The 20,579-nt window shown below is 31.3% G+C and overlaps 1 protein-coding gene across 1 annotated transcript; it reads left to right on the top strand.

The window, feature by feature from the left end:
- Positions 1 to 4,275: 4,275 nt before the first annotated feature.
- LOC146916544 (carboxylesterase 1-like) lies at positions 4,276 to 19,522 on the top strand. Its single transcript, XM_085718601.1, has 2 exons — positions 4,276 to 4,939; positions 18,957 to 19,522. The coding sequence occupies exons 1-2, from the start codon at positions 4,408 to 4,410 to the stop codon at positions 19,403 to 19,405; spliced, it is 981 nt and encodes a 326-aa protein (XP_085574727.1). The 5' UTR covers positions 4,276 to 4,407; the 3' UTR covers positions 19,406 to 19,522.
- Positions 19,523 to 20,579: the final 1,057 nt, after the last annotated feature.

Here is a 20,579-nt window from a genome sequence, read left to right as displayed (position 1 = left end):
ATCAACCAACAACAACCATGAGTTTTAAGTACATAACAACTTAATTTCATGAAGTCTATCTTACCCACAATATCTGTCCTCGTGAGCTTAGCTCAGTTGGTAAGGACAATGCATAATACATGCAAGGTCCGAGGTTCGAACCTCGGCCAACACCAAAAATACCCACAATTTCACATGAACTAGGAGCACGAATTTTATCATTCAAAATCACAATAAGTCACCATTATCACAAAAGCACTTAAACCCATAATTGAAAATAAGAGATTATAGCTTAATTAGTGAAAAGAGACTATCCCCCTTACTTCAAAGCTTTACCAACACTAACTATGGCTTCACTCTCCCCTTAGCTCTTGAATTTCACCTCTCCTAAGCTCTTGATCTTCTTTCCTCGAAGCTCTTCTCTTGCTCTCAATTTCTCTCTCTCTATCTCTCTTTGTTTATGACAATTTGTGATAATGAGAAATGACCTAGTTTTTCTCTTAAGAGATATCCTTACATACACCACTTATTGGGCTAAATTAGGTTAAACCTTAATGGGCCTCTAAAACACATGCCACTAAATTTTCAAAAGATACTACACTCACTTAAACCGTAAAAATAATGAATAATTACCGTCTCTAAATAATTACCAAAACTCACTAGCAACTTAGTAAAAATAATCATTCCCACTTAAAACACGAAAACCCCTCTTAGTAAAATGAGCAATTTACCCTTGCTCGTCAAATGACCAAAATACCCCTGCATGTAAAATGACTAAAATACCCTTCTTAAGTCAAAATCCACTAATCCTGAATAAAATACACACAGATACAAATCATCACACAAAAACACAATAAATGTTAAAAATAAATCTAGTGAAAAATGGGCTGTTACACTAATCGTTTGGAACGCATTGTTGAAAACAGAATCGAAAACGAATTGAAATTTGGGATTTTACGCGCGAAAATGTGAAAGTTGAAAAATCTGATGCTGTTTGTCATGCCAAAATCGTAATACAATTTTAGCCTCCGTACTACAATTTTGACCAAGTTCTGGGTGTTTTTGATACTGGAAAAATCGTACTACGATTGAGAAAAATCATGCTACGGTATTGTCAGACCAGAAACCTTAAAAATGCATTTTTCTTCAATCCAATTGCTTCCAAACTTATTCCAAAGTGTAGGGACTTTATCCTAACTATCTAGGGGTGTTTTTTATGAAAGAAATAAATTTGTATAAAGGGTCTAATGATTTCTTGTGTTGCTTGACATTGAATGAAGTAATTATGAGACGAACTTAGATGAATTTTGGTATTTATCGGAATTAGCCTATGAAACGTATATGTATATGCTACTGCACTCATATATGATTGGTGTGTATAATAGGTTGAGTCGTTTGAATTTGTTTACATTGGTTTTGGAGAATTTATCAGAAAATGCTAGTTTTCATAAACTTAGACAAACCTTGTCAATTTAATGTTTTATGGTCGGATAACTTGTAGAAGACTTTGAATTCATGTTAGTATGATTGAATGTGGATTAATTGTTAATGATTGAGTGTTTAAATTGATGAATGTCATGAAGTGGCTAGATGTCCGTCTTTATGTGAAATGTGAATTTGAAACTTTATCATTTCTTTGAGGTGTTAAATGTTGTTGATGATTATGATTCTTTTGGTGATTTAGTGATGACTCTTGTTGAATATGACTGGTGAATTATGAGGTGAAGGTGTTTCTTTTGGTGATGACTATTTGGTGAATATTCGGTGATAAACATAATTTTGCTTTGGTGTTAATTGTGATGATGACTTGTTGATTGTATGGATGTATGTATTATGTTAATGTCTATGGGGTGATTTATGCTTTGTCGAGTCCTTACTTGAAGTCCATGCATTCATAGTCATATGAGGTGATCTTGAAGTGTGTAAATCCAGGGTGATTATTACATAGCTTCTGCAGAGCATAAATGCAGAGTGATTATTATGTTGGTGGATTCATTAGCGGTAAAATTATCTCCGGAATCCAATGGTACCACATGCATCTAGAAGAGTATAGAACATTGCATGCATTTGAGTATTTGGTGAGTCGTGTCATCATTGAATATGTAACTTGGTGAAATTGTGCATTGGTAAAATTTGGTGAATGTTGTGATTTTGTGGATTGGATTATACGTGCATTGGTGGATTTTGTTGATGGTTGTGAATATTTGAACCAGACTCTAATTGTATGAATTACTTGCTTGTGCTTATACACTTGGTGAATCTATTTGATGATAATTATTTTGGTAATAGTAACGAGGTGAGAATTGAATATATATATATATATATATATATATGATTTGGTGATTCCTTTGATAATGATGATTTCTTTGCCTACACATGAAATGAAGAATTGTATTGGTTGAGTTAACTAGGCAAGAGTTTATGTGATTTATATGATTGATGTTGTTAAGTGATGAGCTTATGTTGATGACCTGATTAGAGATGAATATGCTTGCTATGCTATGATAGAAGTGTGATAACATGATATGTATGAAATGGGGGATAATTTTCATGAGGTGTTAGTATTCTAGGAGGGATGGGTATGTATATATGTTATGCAAGATATCCTTGAATGCTTATGTTTGATTATGCTTATTATGAATTTTGGTCTAACCCCTAGTGGTCGTTCGGTTGACCGCATTCCTTATCTGTATGGATGGCTAGACGGTCTGCAGGACTAGTTTGTTGCTTTGGTGAGTTGCTTGAGGAAAGCTCGGAGCTTTCTCGTCTATTGCTTTTTGGAGTCTGGTGTGTCGGCTCTAATTAGGATGTCTTTCTGTTTTGGAGTCTTATGACTATTTGTTGTTTTATGATTCAGTTGTTGAGGTGAGATTTCATATTTGGTGATATATTATGATTTTGAGACATGGCTACTTAGAGATGTTTTATTAAACACAGTTGTGATGATGTTTTATTTTCCGCTGCGATGTTTTGAGAAATTATTTATGCATGCTTGGTGATTTATTGAAGAAGTAACATCTAGATTCTTTATATGATTGTATCATTAGCGTAATTTATCGATTTTAGAGTTTAGGGTGTTACAACATGATGCTTAATCATGTTATTTTCATTTGTTCATCTTTGATTAAGATTATTTGAACTAATTTATTACCTATTTAAGTTAGTTGAGTAGAGATTACTTCATCCAGTCTCTATTATGAGAAGAATTCAATTTTAGGCTCATTGAAACATACTCCATCCGTTTCTAAATAATAGTCGTTTAAGGTGTGTGCACGATTATTAAGGAAGTGATTAATTGTGTTGATTTTGATGGTAAACTTAGTATCATTTACTAAAACACCCTTATTAATTGTAGTTAGTGGAGTAGTTAAGTTGGATGAAAATCAATAAATAAGGGTATAATAATGAAGAAAAAAAATAAATGTTGCATTGGTATTGTAAAGTGACAATTATTTTGAGAAAAAGAAAAAATGGTAAAGAAACAATTATTGTGAGACAGAGGGAGTACTTCATTATATATATTATTAAATTCGAACTAATGGTGTTTTCGAACAATTCATCTATCATGATTAATTGAACTATGCAATCCTTTATTCAATAGGAGTTTGGATTAGTGTTTTAAAAATCGGACCGAAACGGCTAGTCTGATCGGAAACCAGTGTGGTAGGTGGTTTGGTTTAATAATTGGACTGTCGACCATGCTGTCGAACCGTAGTCAACCATTCAAGCCCAACACCTAACACAAATATATTAAACAAGACTCATTAATCATTTATCAATAACTATATATCATTACATTTTAATATTCTAATATTAAAAAAAATGTGAATTCCACTTAAGACTCGATGTCTTCATTGAAACCTTTTACCTAATAGGTATCCAAAATATTATTTAAAGGAGTGATATTTGTATAATCAATTTTGTACAACTTTGTGACAACTACTTTTCACCTATTTTTATTGGATAAAAACAATGGAGAAAGAAAGAATAAGAGTGGGAATAAAAAAATATGTGAGTATGAGAAAAAGGATTGTTTCAAATTACATGTACAAATATCATTTCTCTATTATTTATCCTCAATACAAATACCTTTGATCATGTATATGGTCTTACTTTCTAATATTTTTATTAGAATCTCTATTTATCTTTTTTTTTTTGGTCTAGTAGTCTAATGGTTAAAATTCACCTTTTTCAAGATGAATAAGTGGGGTGTTCGGGATTCGAACCCCGACCCCTGCATATAATAATGTCTGTCCGTGCCAACTGAGCTATGCTCACGTGGATAATCTTTATTTATCTCTATATATGTCTTTCTATAACATTAGTCTCACTCTCACTAATTTTTATTTCTAGTAATAATCACTCAAAGAAATCTGAAGCTACATATATTCACTTTGAATCTAAACACTGTCCCAATTAACCTTAACCATGTCTAATCAAAACCATCAAACTTCACCACCATCTCAAATCATTGATCCTTACAAACATCTTAATCTCCTTCGAAACTCCAACAACACAATCACTCGTTTACACCAAGTTCCATACACTCCCCCTTCATCTGACCCAACACTTCCAATCACAGTTCTCACCAAAGACATCACAATCAACCAAACAAACAAAACATGGGTTAGATTATTCCTACCCAACAAACCAATTCCTAATGATCACAAACTACCTGTCATTGTTTTCTTTCATGGAAGTGGATTCATCTTAGCAAGTGCTGGTTCAACCATGTTTCATGATTTCTGTGTGAAAATGGTTGATGAGATTGGTGTTTTTGTTGTCTCTGTTGGGTACCGTCTTGCACCCGAGCACCGTTTACCTGCAGCATATGATGATGCTATGGAAGCTTTATTTTGGATAAGGAATAGTGAAGATGAGTGGTTGACACGTTATGTTGATTATTCTAAGTGCTATCTAATGGGAAAAAGTGCTAGTGCTACCATTGCTTACCATGCAGGTTAGTAAAATAATGTTCTTTACATGTTTATAAATGTTTATAGATGTTTTGGTTAATTAATGTTAAGAAAATATAAACCAAAAAGCACATATATTTGGTTTAAATTTAAAATTTTGGTTAAATAGATGTAGTTTTACTTATATTTTTCATCACTTTGTTTTTTTTTTTTTGGTACCATCATCACTTTGTTTTTAACTCTCATGCATCATTGTAACGCGTATGATATTTGTAAAAATCAAAATTATTTAATATTAGTGTCATTTTCAATTTTTAATATAAAGTTTTGTATAGAATTTACAAACAAATTGATTTTGGATCTTGTACAAGTGTGGTTTCAATTTTTGGATCAAAATGTCACATCATGTTTTAATTAATTTAGTGATGAGATTTATTAAATTAATTGTAAAAACTAATTTGTGTATGATGTAAAACTTATCTTACTTGTGCACTATAAACATTAGTTATTAATAATATTATTTCAATTTTATGCCCTAAAATAATATTATTTCAATTTTATAAATAACTAATATTATAAGAATTGTTGGGGAAAAATATTATGACAACGGTTTACATCTAATATTTTAAGAATTGTTTGAGAGGATGGCTTACATCTAATATGTCATAAAAATAGTCTCCCTTTTCCTTTATTTATCAATTTTTATTCTTTTTGCGAACATCTTAAAGTTAATCGCACGCCAAAAAAGAAAAAACATAAAGTGACTCTTAATCATAGTGGGAAATTATGAATGAAATTGATATATACCTAACTTTGGTTTTGGTAGTAAGTTACATTAAATATATTAAATTAAATGTAATTTCAAACTTTTGGTAGTATTTGTGTAATTCAACGCATGTGTGACCCACAGAAATAAAAACGAGGGTAGATGTTAAGTTGCTTTGTCATGTGCACCAAATAGACATTAAGTGTGTGTTTGGTTGTGAGAAAAAAGTAAGAAGAGAGAAATAGGTGAGAGAGAGTGTGGGAAGAGAGAAATAGGTAAGAAATAGAGTAGATTTGATGTATTGTTTGTTATGAAAGAAAGAATAGAGAAAAAGAAGAGAAAGAAGTGTGTCTGATTTTTAAAATGACAAAAATATCCTTATACTATAAATACACATATATGTGTCATTTTTATTTTATTTTAATTAAATTAAGGTCAAATAAATTCACATTCCACTTATACAAAAAATATTCACATTCCATTGTATAAAAAAGAAAATAATTTATTCAACCAAAAAAAAGATTTACGTCAATTAACGATTGCAAAGTAATAATAATAATAACAACCAAAGTGAAATACTATAATGTAATATATCCTTTTTCATCCAAATATATATCCTATAAGATGGGAAAATAAAAAAATCTTGCATACCATCACAGGTCTGGTTCATTACTCAATGCTGGAATATCAACCAACTATAACGTGTAAAAAATAAATAAAAACCACAACTTGTAAAAAAGAAAAACACAAGTTCATAAAGCAAAGCAAGGGTATTGCTGGAAAAAAGATAAAGTAAGGCATTTCTCTCCTCTTTCTCGGCGATGAAGAGAAGAAGTAAAAAGTAGGTGGGGCCCATACATTTTGGGTCTCTCTTCCCTATTTCTCTCCAAACCAAACACGATGAGTTTATAATCTCTCTTCTAACTCTCTCCTCCCTAACTCTCTCGTCTCTAACTCTCTTCTACCAAACATACCCTAAATGTAAGGCAAATTCTACGGTGCAGTCATCAAAATGACTTTTCCAAAAAAGTCAAACCTTTTAAATCAGTTGGCTAAAAACCGACTTAAAAAATCTAAAATAAAATTTAAAATAAATCCAAAAGGAAAAATGTTTTAATACCTTTTATTTTATGTCCTAATTATCAAAATATTACACTAGTAAAAGCACAAATTAAATGGTGCGAAGAAACAGCTATCTATTATCTTAGAGAAAATTTTAACTATCAACTTTTTTTAAAATATGTCATTAAAGCTAAAAAGCTTAGAAATAATCTTCAAAAATTGGCAAGATAAAACAAGAAAATTATGGAAGGTCTTATAAATCTATTTGGAAAAATAATACCACAACCATTTATATTACAGCCAAATTATCAAAATATTTATTTGGTAAAAATTCAAATAAAATGGTGTGAAGATACAACCTTTTATTTCTTAATAATTGACTACAATTATTTTCTTTTCGAAGAGTTTGAAGGTCTAGCAAACGAACTCAAAGAAGAAATAAAAAACCTGGTTAATGGCTAACAAAGGTTTAGAAGAAAAAATACAAGATATTTTTGAAAAAATAGTTGTTCTGCAAGAACGACTAGAAAAAATAGTTTCTTATATAGAAACTTCAACAGAATATTGGATAGACAAAAAGGAATTTAAGGAAAAACTCGACGAAAGATTATCTAGCTTAGAAGATAATCAAAAAAGAGACGATTTAATTGATTTACTAAGCTTATTACACAAAAAAGATAAATGTCTAACATTGAAAGATCTTCAATCCTTTTTCAAAGGGGAGGAAAGTTTGGAAAAACAAACTTCATTACAAGAAACACACTTTTTTGCTCCTATGTCTTAAAATGCACGAAACAGAAGAAGAAATAGCTAACCAGCTTAATGAACTGTAGACATTAATGGCTTCTTTGGACATTAATAGAAAAAACCAAATTACTGAAGAATCAGATGAAGAAAACAAATTCGTCTATGATTTTGGTTCAGGAAGTTCTTTTAGTATGGGAGAAGATGATGAACCACAAGTAGGACTTGTAAAAACTGATGACCCAGAAACTTCAGAACAAGGTCGAAAAAGAACAAGGGAAGATCCCTTTAGGGAACAATCAATTATCCAAGATAGGATAAATGAAAGAAAATTTAGGAATATACCTCCTAAATATATTCCTATAACAAATCGTCACAAAGATGAAGATGTCCTAGACATCGACTGTAGTGATGATGCAGAAAAAGAACTAAGAAATTGGTATCATGCCAATATAGTAAACATACAATTAGATCCTCAACTAAAAAGTTTTGGACCTAGAGATATTTTTAATTATCTCAAAACAAAAACAATTGGAAATGTTTGGAAATATTTGTCAGAAAACCCAAATCCAGACCTTCCACCAACAAATGAAGAAGTAATTTCTTACGTTTATTCTGAATTAAAGGAAGAATTTGTAGGTTTTGATGCCCCTGAAGCATTAACAGACCTAGAGACTACTAATATCCATAAGATTTTCAATTTGAGAATCTGTGATATGTGTCAAATCGAGCCATTCATTTGTGAATTTCAAAAATACTATTATGCAATATCTTCAAGAAAAAGATTAGAATATAATCTATTAGGATTATTCTATAATAAACTACCACCTGCAGTAGGTGCAAAAATGGAAAAGGTTTTCCAAGAACACCTAGAAGTTATTGTAGGATTAGACAATACCTTAGGGTCAAGGATAACTGCATTAAGGAAATGGATATCTGAACAATGTATGAACAAAATCGAAAAAAGAGAAGCAAAAATCAATGTTTGTTGCAATAAATTACAAAATAGAGTAGGTAACTACGGATGTAGTAAGCCTAGAAAGAAAAAGAAATTTTTTTTTTAGGAAAATCGACCGTTCAAAATATGAAAGGAAGAAACAATATCCTAAGAAATTTAAAAAAGAAAATTATTTTAGATAAAAGAAAAAATATCCAAAGAAAAATTCTTGCCCAAAAGGAAAGAAAACTTGCACATGTTGGTTGTGCCATGAAGAAGGACATTATGCAAATGAGTGTCCTAAGAAAAAGGATTCTAAAAAAGAAACCTTAAAATTAATCTGGCAAATAGGTTATGATCCTATAGAATCAGATTTAGAATCTGATGAAGAAGATGTGTATGTATACACAACCGAAGAAGAATTAGATGAGTAGGAAAATCCTGAAAAACGGAAATCCTAATTCAACATTTATTCAGGTAGTACTGGATAAAAAGAAAATTATGGGTTACATCGATACTGGTGCAACTTTATGTTTTGGAAGAAAATCCATATCAAAAGATTGGATCAGACTTCAAAAGCCAAAATAAATCATCATTGCTGATAAAACAAAACACCAAATCCGGTTTGTTTTAAAACATGTTTTTATAAGAATTGAACATAAAAAATTTTATGTTAGGTCTATTTATGAACATGATTCAGGATTAGATTTAATAATTGGAAATAACTTTTTAAAGTTATATAATCCATTTATCCAAAAAATCGATACAATATCATTAAATTGGGTTGATATTAATAATCCAGAAAATCAAGAAATGATTACTACAAAAATTATAAAAAAAAATGAAATTGTGAAAGCAATTGTAGAAAATTTAAATACTCTTCAAAGTATTTGGGAAAAAAGAAAGTTTTATCTCACGGTAGAACAAAACTTAGAACAACAATTAAAACAAGTTTGTTCTGAAAATCCTTTAGATTTTATAAAGAATAAAATACAGGATTTGATAACTATAAAACTAAAAAATCCAGGCAAAGAGGTTAAGGTTTTATATAAAATTCCGTATTCTCCTCAAGATAAGGAAGAATTCAAAAAAGAAATATCAGAACTCTTAGACAAAGGTTTGATAAGAGCGTTTATTAGTCCACATTCAGCACCTGCTTTTTATGTCAGAAAGCATAATGAGATAAAAAGAGGAAAAGCTAGAATGGTTATAAATTAAAAGAAACTCAACGAAGCACTTGTTGGTGATTCTTATAAATTACCTCGAAAAGATTATATTTTCGAAAAAATTAAAGGATGTAATTGGTTTTCATCTTTAGATGCAAAATCTGGATATTGGCAACTAAAGCTTTCAGAAGAAACTATGCCTTTAACAACCTTTACTTGCCCAGAAGGACATTTTGAATGGAATGTTTTACCATTTGGTTTAAAACAAGCACCATCAATATATCAAAGATTTATGGACAATACCTTAAAAGATCTTGATCATATTTGTTTTGTATATATTGATGATATTTTGATTTTTACTAAAGGAAGTAAAGAACAACATATTAAAGATGTTACCATTGTTTTAAACAGAATTAAAAGCAAAGGTATTATTTTATCAGAAAAGAAATCAATGTTTTTGAAAAAAGGAATTGAATTCCTTGGTCTTATTTTAAGAGAAGGAGGAAAACTTGATTTATCACCACATGTTCAAGAAAAACTTCAACTTTTTCTGACCAATTTGTGGATAGAAAACAGATCCAAAGATTTTTGGGATGTTTAAACTATATTGCTAATGAAGGATTTTTGAAAGATTTAGCAAATGATAGAAGAATTTTACAGAAAAAGATATCTGAAAAAGTGTCATGGAAATGGACACAAGAAGATACTGAGGCTGTAAAATCAATTAAAGAAAAACTAAAAGTTTTACTACAACTATACAACCTAACAGAAAATGATTTTCTAGTTGTAGAAGTTGATGCTGATTAGTTTATATGGGGAGGAGTTATGAGAGCTCTACCTAATGGTAAACAAAGATTGGGATTAAATCTCAATGGATATGTTGAGGACGCAACTCCACAACAATCCAATATCATTGTTGGCGAAACCCTACAGTTAAAATCAGATATCCTGAAAGGGCGATCAGATATAAAATCACTTTCAACTGATTCAAGACTTGATTATTCAAGCAACAACATCCGAATTAAGGATAAAGAGAGTATGCTTTGCAAATATATTTCAGGATCTTTTACGGATACTGAAACGAGATATCATATTAACGAGAAAGAAACACTTTCTTATTTAAAAGTTTTAGAAAAATGGAAAATGGATTTAATTCCATCAAGATTTTTATTAAGAACTGATTCAACTTATGTTAGCGGATTTTGGCGCTACAATTTAAAAGTTGATCATAAACAAGGAAGACTTGTTAGATGGCAAATGCGCATCCAACAATTCCATCCTTATATTCAATTGAGAAAATCAGAAAACAATTGTTTTGCAGATACATTGACAAGAGAATGGAGCAAGCTTTAAAGGTTCTCCAAAACAGCTTAAAGCAAAAAGATGAACAAATTGAAATCCATAGCCAAAAGCTGAATCAGCTCTCTTCAGAAAGGGGGGAAATGATTAAAATGATCGAAAGTTTAACTAAGATCATAAATGTTGAACTTCCAGTAGGAGAAAATACAAGAAAGACCATGAATGAACAACAAAGTTTTTCAACAACATCTTCAGCAGGTTCCATGCTAGAAGAAGACACAAAAAAGTCATGGGCTAACAAAGCCGAAGAAGAAAGTGAAGAGCCAAAAGATGGTTCAGACAACTAAACGTTGTCGTCGATCCAATCAACGAACAACTAGGGAAAAAGGTATATGTCATCTTTGACGGTCCAATGAAGGGTATCTACAGTATTTGGGCAATTGCAAGTCTCCATATCAATGGCAAAAACGTCAGACATAAGGCTTATCCAACAATGGAAGAAGCAAAAAATGCATACAAGAGTGCATATAAAGAGATAACAACAGCAGTTGATATCAGACAACCATCAAAGATGGAAACAAAAAAGAAAATCTCAGTCGGATCTATTATAAATCTCCAAAAAGAGAAAAGTAAACCGAAAACCCTTGATGACTTCATGGGAAAATGGAGATGGTTAGCAAACTTCAAAGAAGAGCTAGCACTTGAATGTTTTTACCCGGTCAATACCAAGTATGGGGTAAAAGCTAACACAATTCCAGGTATATCCAAGGAATTGCTCAAAGAATTCTATGACTATGGAATGCTCAAGACTGTATATCTTGAAGAAAAAGAAGGTCGTAGATTCCAAGAACTTGCTGATCTTCCAAAAGAGATTGGTGACACAGCAAAAATATTTAATGATTTTCTTGCTAAAGAAAGAGAAATATACCTTCAATTCGAACAAACATACCCATGGTTCGAAGAAAAAAACAATCAAATGGCTATAGGCCCAAGAACATTCATAAAGATAGGCATTTCAAACAAAAACTATCTAGAACCAAATGCAACAAGTGTTGGATGGACATTAATTTCATTCGTCCAACAACTATAGTATTTTTACGATTACCTAATTAAATATGGGTCATCCATTATTAATTACAAGGTTTTATATGTCTCAGATTTTTGTCTTATGATCTGTGATTCAAAGAGGAAGGTTCCAGTAGAGCACCTTAAGCAAACACTTCATTTTGAAGAATTATTCTCAGGGTTCGAGGACGGTCTTTACCGAATTCCAAAGGAAGTACAACATGAGTGTTGCCAATACTTCTCAAAATACAAAGGGCATACCTGTAAATGGTGTGCAAAAAACAAAGTGTCGGCAGAAAAAGACAAAGTACCGACAACCTCAGCATCTGAAGATAAGGCAAAAGATAAAGCCTAAACACGTGTCATGTAAATGACCGTAGAAATAAAGTTGTAATAGTGGAATATTATCATCTGAGTCAGATGGGGACCACTAAAGATAGAAAAATCTTATCACATTAGGTGATAATGCATCTTTTTTATTGATTTAAGTTGTGAATACAAATGAGCGTCAAGGCTCTTATTTATAGGAGGAAGAGACTACATGGTAGGTTACATGTCTCTTTCCATCCAGCTCAAAAGTAAAGACACTAAAACACGTGACGAGAAAAAAAGATGCATTATCACCTAATGTGATAAGATTTTTTTATCTTTAGTGGTCTCCATCTGACTCAGATGATAAGATTCCACTATTACAACTTTATTTCTACGGTCATTTACATGACACGTGTTTAGGCTTTATCTTTTGCCTTATCTTCAGATGTTGAGGCTGTCGGTTCTTTGTCTTTTCCTGCCGACACTTTGTTTTTTACACACCATTTACAGATATGCCCTTTGTATTTTGAGAAGTATTGGCAACACTACTGTTGTACTTCCTCTGGAATCCGGTAAAGACCGTTCTCGAACCCTGAGAATAATTCTTCAAAATGAAGTGTTTGCTTAAGGTGCTCTGCTGGAACCTTCTTCTTTGAATCACAGATCATAAGACAAAAATCTGAGACATAAAACCTTGTAATCAATAATGGATGACCCATATTTAACAGTTAATCGTAAAAATACTGCATTTGTTGGACGAATGAAATTAATGTCCATCCAACACTTGTTGCATTTGGTTCTAGATAAGTTTTGTTTGAAATGCCTATCTTTATGATTGTCCTTGGGCCTACAACCATTTGATTGTTTTCTTCTTCGAACCATGGGTATGTTTGTTCGAATTGAAGGTATATTTCTCTTCCTTTAGCAAGAAAATCATTAAATCTTTTTGCTGTGTCACCAATCTCTTTTGGAAGATCAACAAGTTCTTGGAATCTACGGCCTTCTTTTTCTTCAAGATATACAGTCTTGAGCATTCCATAGTCATATAATTCTTTGAGCAATTCCTTGGATATACCTGGAACTGTGTTAGCTTTTACCCCATACTCGGTGTTGACCGGGTAAAAACATTCAAGTGCTAGCTCTTCTTTGAAGTTTGCTAACCATCTCCATTTTCCCATGAAATCATCAAGGGTTTTTGGTTTATTTTTCTCTTTTTGGAGATTTATAATAGATCCCACTGAGATTTTCTTTTTTGTTTCCATCTTTGATGGTTGTCCGATATCAACTGCTGTTGTTATCTCTTTATATGCACTCTTGTATGCATTTTTTCCTTCTTCCATTGTTGGATAAGCTTTATGTCTGACGTTTTTGCCATTGATATGGAGACTTGCAATTGCCCAATTACTGTAGATACCCTTCATTGGACCGTCAAAGATGACATACACCTTTTTTCCCTAGTTGTTCGTTGATTGGATCGACGACAACGTTTAGTTGGTCTAAACCATTTTTTGGCTCTTCACTTTCTTCTTTGGCTTTGTCAGCCCATGACTTTTTTGTGTCTTCTTCTAGCATGGAACCTGCTGAAGATGTTGATGAAAAACTTTGTTGTTCATTCATGGTCTTTCTTGTATTTTCACCTGCTGGAAGTTCAACATTTATGATCTTAGTTAAACTTTCGATCATTTTAATCATTTCCCCCCTTTCTGAAGAGAGCTGATTCAGCTTTTGGCTATGGATTTCAATTTGTTCATCCTTTTGCTTTAAGCTGTTTTGGAGAACCTTTAAAGCTTGCCCCATTCTCTTGTCAATATATCTGCAAATTAATTGTTTTCTGATTTTATCAATTGAATATAAGGATGAAATTGTTGGATGCGCATTTGCCATCTAAAAAGTCTTCCTTGTTTATGATCATCTTTTAAATTGTAGCGCCAAAATCTGCTAACATAAGTTGAATCAGTTCTTAATAAAAATCTTGATGGAATTAAATTTTTCTAAAACTTTTAAACAAGAAAGTGTTTCTTTCTCATTAATATGATATCTCGTTTCAGTATCCGTAAAAGATCCTGAAATATATTTGCAAAGCATAAGCTCTTTATCCTTAACTCGGATGTTGTTGCTTGAATAATCAAGTCTTGAATCAGTCGAAACTGATTTTATATCTGATCGCCCTTTCGGGATATCTGATTTTAACTGTAGGGTTTTGCCTACAATGATATTGGATTGTTCTGGAGTTGCGTCCTCAACATATCCATTGAGATTTAATCCCAATTTTTGTTTACCATTAGGTAGAGCTCTCATAACTCCTCCCCATGTAAACTGATTAGCATCAACTTCTACAACTAGAAAATCATTTTCTCTTAGGTTGTATAGTTGTGGCAAAACTTTTAGTTTTTCTTGAATTGATTTTACAGCCTCAGTATCTTCTTGTGTCTATTTCCATGACACCTTTTCAGATATCTTTTTATGTAAAATTTTTCTATCATTTGCTAAATCTTTGAAAAATCCTTCATTAGCAATATAGTTTAAACATCCCAAAAATCTTTGGATCTGTTTTCTATCCACAAATTGGTCAGGAAAAAGTTGGAGTTTTTCTTGAACATGTGGTGATAAATCAAGTTTTCCTCCTTCTCTTAAAATAAGACCAAGAAATTCAATTTCTTTTTTCAAAAGCATTGATTTCTTTTCTGATAAAATAATACCTTTGCTTTTAATTCTGTTTAAAACAGTGGTAACATCTTTAATATGTTGTTCTTTACTTCCTTTAGTAAAAATCAAAATATCATCAATATATACAAAACAAATATGATCAAGATCTTTTAGGGTATTGTCCATAAATCTTTGATATATTGACGGTGCTTGTTTTAAACCAAATGGTAAAACATTCCATTCAAAATGTCCTTCTGGGCAAGTAAAGGCTGTTAAAGGCTTAGTTTCTTCTGAAAGCCTTAGTTGCCAATATCCAGATTTTGCATCTAAAGATGAAAACCAATTACATCCTTTAATTTTTTCGAAAATATAATCTTTTCGAGGTAATTTATAAGAATCACCAACTGTTGCTTCATTGAGTTTCTTATAATTTATAACCATTCTAGCTTTTCCTCTTTTTATCTCATTATGCTTTCTGACATAAAAAGCAGGTGATGAATGTGGACTAATAGACGCTCTTATCAAACCTTTGTCTAAGAGTTCTGATATTTCTTTTTTGAATTCTTCCTTATCTTCAGGAGAATACGGAATTTTATATAAAACTTTAACCTCTTTGTTTGAATTTTTTATTTTTATAGTTATCAAATCCTGTATTTTATTCTTTATAGAATCTAAAGGGTTTTTAGAACAAACTTGTTTTAATTGTTGTTCTAAGTTTTGTTCTACCGTGAGATAAAACTTTTTTTTTCCCAAATACTTTGAAGAGTATTTAAATTTTCTACAATTGCTTTCACAATTTCATTTTTTGTTATGATTTTTGTAGTAATCATTTCTTGATTTTCTGGATTATTAATATCAACCCAATTTAATGATATTTTATCGATTTTTTGAACAAATGGATTATATAACTTTAAAAAGTTATTTCCAATTATTAAATCTAATCCTGAATCATGTTCATAAATAGACCTAACATAAAACTTTTTATTTTCAATTCTTATAAAAACATGTTTTAAAACAAACCAGATTTGGTGTTTTGTTTTATCAGCAATGATGATTTCTTTTGACTTTTGAAGTCTGATCCAATCTTTTGATATGGATTTTCTTCCAAAACATAAAGTTGCACCAGTATAGATGTAACCCATAATTTTCTTTTTATCCAGTACTACCTGAATAAATGTTGAATTAGGATTTCCGTTTTTCAGGATTTTCCTACTCATCTAACTCTTCTTCAGTTGTGTATACATACACATCTTCTTCATCAGATTCTAAATCTGATTCTATAGGTTCATAACCTATTTGCCAGATTAATTTTAAGGTTTCTTTCTTAGAATCTTTCTTCTTAGGACATTCGTTTGCATAATGTCCTTTTTCATGGCACAACCAACATGTGCATGTTTTCTTTCCTTTTGGACAAGAGTTCTTTTTAGGATATTCTCATTTCTTTCTAAAATATTTCTGTTTCTTAAATTTTTTAGGATTTCGTCTCTTTCTTTCATATTTTGAACGATCAATCTTCCTAAAAACTTTCTTCTTTTTCCTTCTAGGTTTACTACATCCGTAGTTTCCTAATTTATCCTGGAGTTTATCACAACATATATTAATTTTTGCTTCTCTTGTAGCAATTTTTTCCATACATTGTTCATACATCCATTGTCTTAATGCAGTTATTCTTGCTCCTAGAGTATTTTCTAATTCAAGGTTATTTCGTAATTTTTCTTGGAATATCTTTTCCATTTTTGTTCCAACAACTGGTGGAAGTTTGTTATAAAACAAACCTAATAAGTTATATTCTAATCGTTTTATAGAATGAACTCCATAATAGTATTTTTTTAACTCGCAAATGAATGGTTCAATTTGACACATATCACAAATCTTTAAATTAAAGATTTTATGAATTGTTGTATTTTCTAGATCTTTGGCGGCATCTATATTTTCAAAACCTATAAATTCTTTCCTAAGCTCAGTATAGACGTAATCTATAACTTCCTTGCTTGTAGGAGGTAGATCTGGGTTTGGATTTTCTGATAAGAATCGCCAAACGTTTCCTGTGGTTTTTTCCCTAAGATAGTTAAAGATATCTCTTGGACCAAAAGCCTTTAATTGGGAATCTAATTGAATGTTTATCATATGTTTACGATACCATTCTCTCAGATCTTTTCTTGGATCTGCACTACAGTCAATATCTAAGACATCGTCGTCTTTATGAGAATTCATTATTGGAATATACTTAGGCAGTATATTTTTATAACGTCTTTCATTTATTCCATCTTGAATTATCATTTGATCCTTGAAGGGATCATCTCTGCCTCTTTTTCTTCTGGAACCTTGTTCTGACGATTCTGGTTGTTCGTCAGGTTGTTCGTCAGTTTTTACAAATTCTACTTGGGGTTCTTCTTCTCCAATACTAAAAGAACTTTCTGAATCAAAATCATAGACGAATTTGTTTTCTTCATCTGATTCTTCCGTAATTTGGTTTTTTCTATTAATGTCTAAGGAAGCCATTAATGTCTGCAGTTCATTAAGCTGGTTAGCTATTTCTTCTTCTATTTCGTCCATTTTAAGACATAGGAGCGAAAAAGTGTGTTTCTTGTAATGAAGTTTGTTTTTCTAGTAATGAAGTTTGTTTTTCCAAACTTTTTATCTCTCGATCTTCCTCCCCTTTGAAAAAGGATTGAAGATCTTTCAATGTTAGACATTTATCTTTTTTGTCTAATAGGCTTAGTAAATCAATTAAATCGTCTATTTTCATGCATAGTTTTTCCTTAAATTTCTTTTTGTCTATCCAATATTCTGTTGAAGTTTCTATATAAGAAACTATTTTTTCTAGTCGTTCTTGCAGAACAACTATTTTTTCAAAAATATCTTTGTATTTTTTCTCCTAAACCTTTGTTAGCCATGTGTTAACTTTTATATCCTATGACTTAAAAGATTTGCCAAATTTTCATACTCCCATTATGTAAAATAATCGCCTTCGATTATTAGGAACCAAAATGATGTTTCTCTACACCAATTAATCTGGTTTTTTACTCTAATTATTTCATTATAACTAGGATTTAATATGAATGGTTGTGGTATTATTTTTCCAAATGGATTTATTAACCATTCCATGATTTGTCTATATTGAAAACTTATCTAGCTAGTTTCTTAAGTTTTTCTTTTAACGAATCAGCTAATTCTACATTTTCCTTAAATAGGAAATAATTAAAATCTTCTTTTAGATAATACCAAGCTGTTTCATCGCACCATCTAATTTGTGCTTTTATTCGCGTAATATCCTGATAATTTGGACATAGAATAAATGGTAATAAAACCAATTTTCCTTTTGGATTTATTTTAAATTTCATTTTAGATTTTTTAAGTCGGTTTTTAGCCAACTGATTTAAAAGGTTTGACTTTTTTTTGGAAAAGTCATTTTGATGACTTCACCGTAGAATTTGCCTTTACTCAAACAAACTGATATAGTTATGCTAGATGCTTAGACCCCTAACCTTTTGATCCAATGTTCCCAATCGATGCATATGGAAAAATATTTATTGAAAAATGTTAGCTTCTAACTGAATCTCAGTTATTTTGGAGGTATTAATTTCCACAGTTACACGGAAGAACATTTAACTTTAAAAAAAGTAAAAAAAATGTGATTAGGTTTGGTGGGTACAAGACCGTTTATGAGATTCAGGTGGCATACGGACGAACCTAAAATTTGGACCCTAACTAATATATATATATATATATATATTGAATTCCTAAGTGTGAATTTTTTTTAAGATGATAGTTTTTAATATGTTAGAAAATGTGATATTCAATTCCCTAATATGTCCCTTTTCAATTAAATTGTATATGGTTTTGGCATTCTCTAATATTTATTTTAATTAATGGGCCCTTAATCTTTTCAAATTAACCTAAACAAACAACATGGACTAGTATTTGTTTTGTACATGGGGACACGTAGTTTTAAGCCTTTGGAAGATTTTTTTATTTTTATTTTTTATAAATAATTCTCACGAATAACTTTATATCATTATATTATATTCTTCTCTTTTAATTACACAAAACAATTGTTTCAGCTATGCGAGCAGTAGAAGTTGTGAAGGATCTTGAGCCACTTAAGATTCAAGGTTTAATATTGCGCCAACCATTCTTTGGTGGAAAAGTGAGAACCAAATCCGAGTTGAAGCTTGAGAATGTTCAAATCCTTCCATTATGTGTTACTGATTTAATGTGGGAGTTAGCACTTCCAATAGGTGCTGATCGTGATCATGAGTTTTGCAATATAAGGGTTGGAAATTGTTTTGAGAAGTTGGACAAGATAAGGGACCTTGGATGGAAAGTGTTGGTGAGTGGAAATGGTGGGGATCCAGTAGTTGATCGTGGGAAAGAGTTGGCACAAATGATGGAGGAAAAGGGTGTTCATGTTGTGAAAGACTTTGATGAAGATGGTTGTCATGCAATAGAGTATTATGATCCATTGAAAGCTAAGAAATTGATTGAGTTAATTAAAGGCTTTATTGCATAATTTGGTGTGGTTATTAATTAGAGCAATGTTATATCTCTAGAAAAATAACATCAAGAATTCTTCAAGAATAAAGAACAACTAATAACAATGCACTATTTGCCACAATTCATGAAGGTGTGACTGAAAAATAGGAAGTGAACAAATAAATCATGCAATTAAAATTTGTCAGCTGTGTCTTGAAAAATTCTTGATGCTATTTTTCTAGAGAAATAGCATTTTCCTTACATGAATTTCACCAGAATGATATTCTCCTTAAATTGTGTTCATCGTGTGGTATCATCAGCTTAGTGAACTCGGGTCAGATTCGAGTAAATCAGCTGAATTGGACATTGGGCTAGTCCGAAAGAGAGACAATGTAGGTGTAGATGATTTGTTGTATCGAAGTATTTTCTTGTAAGGTATTCTTGTGTTGATCTTTTGTTCCATAGTTTTAAAACCCGGCTCGGACCGGCCGGTTCGACCGGTTGAACCGGGAACCGGACACCTGACCGGTTCGAGCCAAGTATTGGATCGGAAATGTTATTAAACCGGTGTGAACCGGAAAGAACCGGTCAAACTCGGTAAAAACCAGTGACCCGGCGGTTTTTGAAAATCGGCCGGGTCAATGAACCGCACTTGTAATATTTTTATAAAAAATCTTAAAATTGGCTTAGACAGGACTTGAACACGCGACCAACAACAACCAAGGCAGAAAGCTTAACCAATACACCACATGCTTTCTTGTGATATTTGTTACTTTTTATTTATTATATTTTAATGTTCCCCAAGACAAGCCTTAGCCATTGCTCCCATGATTTAAGTTGTTAATTTAACTCATAATAAAACTTAATTTAACTATTTCAAATTATAATAAACCGTTAACTCTATTCAAGTTGTAAAATACATACTTTTTTAATATTGTTTTTTTGAAAGAATACTTTTTTAATATTGTTGTTTCTCTCTAAATATATATTTTTAATATTCATTTAAATATGGTATGCATTTGTGTAGGTATGAAATGTGCATGTAAAGTGATTAATTTTGATGATTTTGACAATTGGTAGGTTTTATGATTTTTTTTTTTTTTTTGAGATTGAGTGATTAGTTTAATCTGATCCAGCTCAGTTTTATACAGGTACACAATTTTTTTAATAGACCGAGTTATACATCCGAGTTATCCGGTTTAATCCGGTTC

The sequence above is a fragment of the Medicago sativa genome, chromosome 6 (assembly GCF_051527215.1).
Source record: "Medicago sativa cultivar Bolivia chromosome 6, Bolivia_mono, whole genome shotgun sequence".
Classification (NCBI taxonomy): Eukaryota; Viridiplantae; Streptophyta; class Magnoliopsida; order Fabales; family Fabaceae; genus Medicago; species Medicago sativa.
Note: the sequence above shows the minus strand (reverse complement) of the source record. Positions and strands in the feature narration are given on the sequence as shown.

What these genes read in the sequence shown, in the direction of transcription:
- LOC146916544 (XM_085718601.1), top strand. Translation starts at nt 4,408, where the DNA reads ATGTCTAATCAAAACCATCAAACTTCACCACCATCTCAAATCATTGAT. An exon ending in TACCATTGCTTACCATGCAG is followed by an intron (nt 4,940 to 18,956) that starts GTTAGTAAAATA and finishes CAATTGTTTCAG; the next exon opens with CTATGCGAGCAGTAGAAGTT.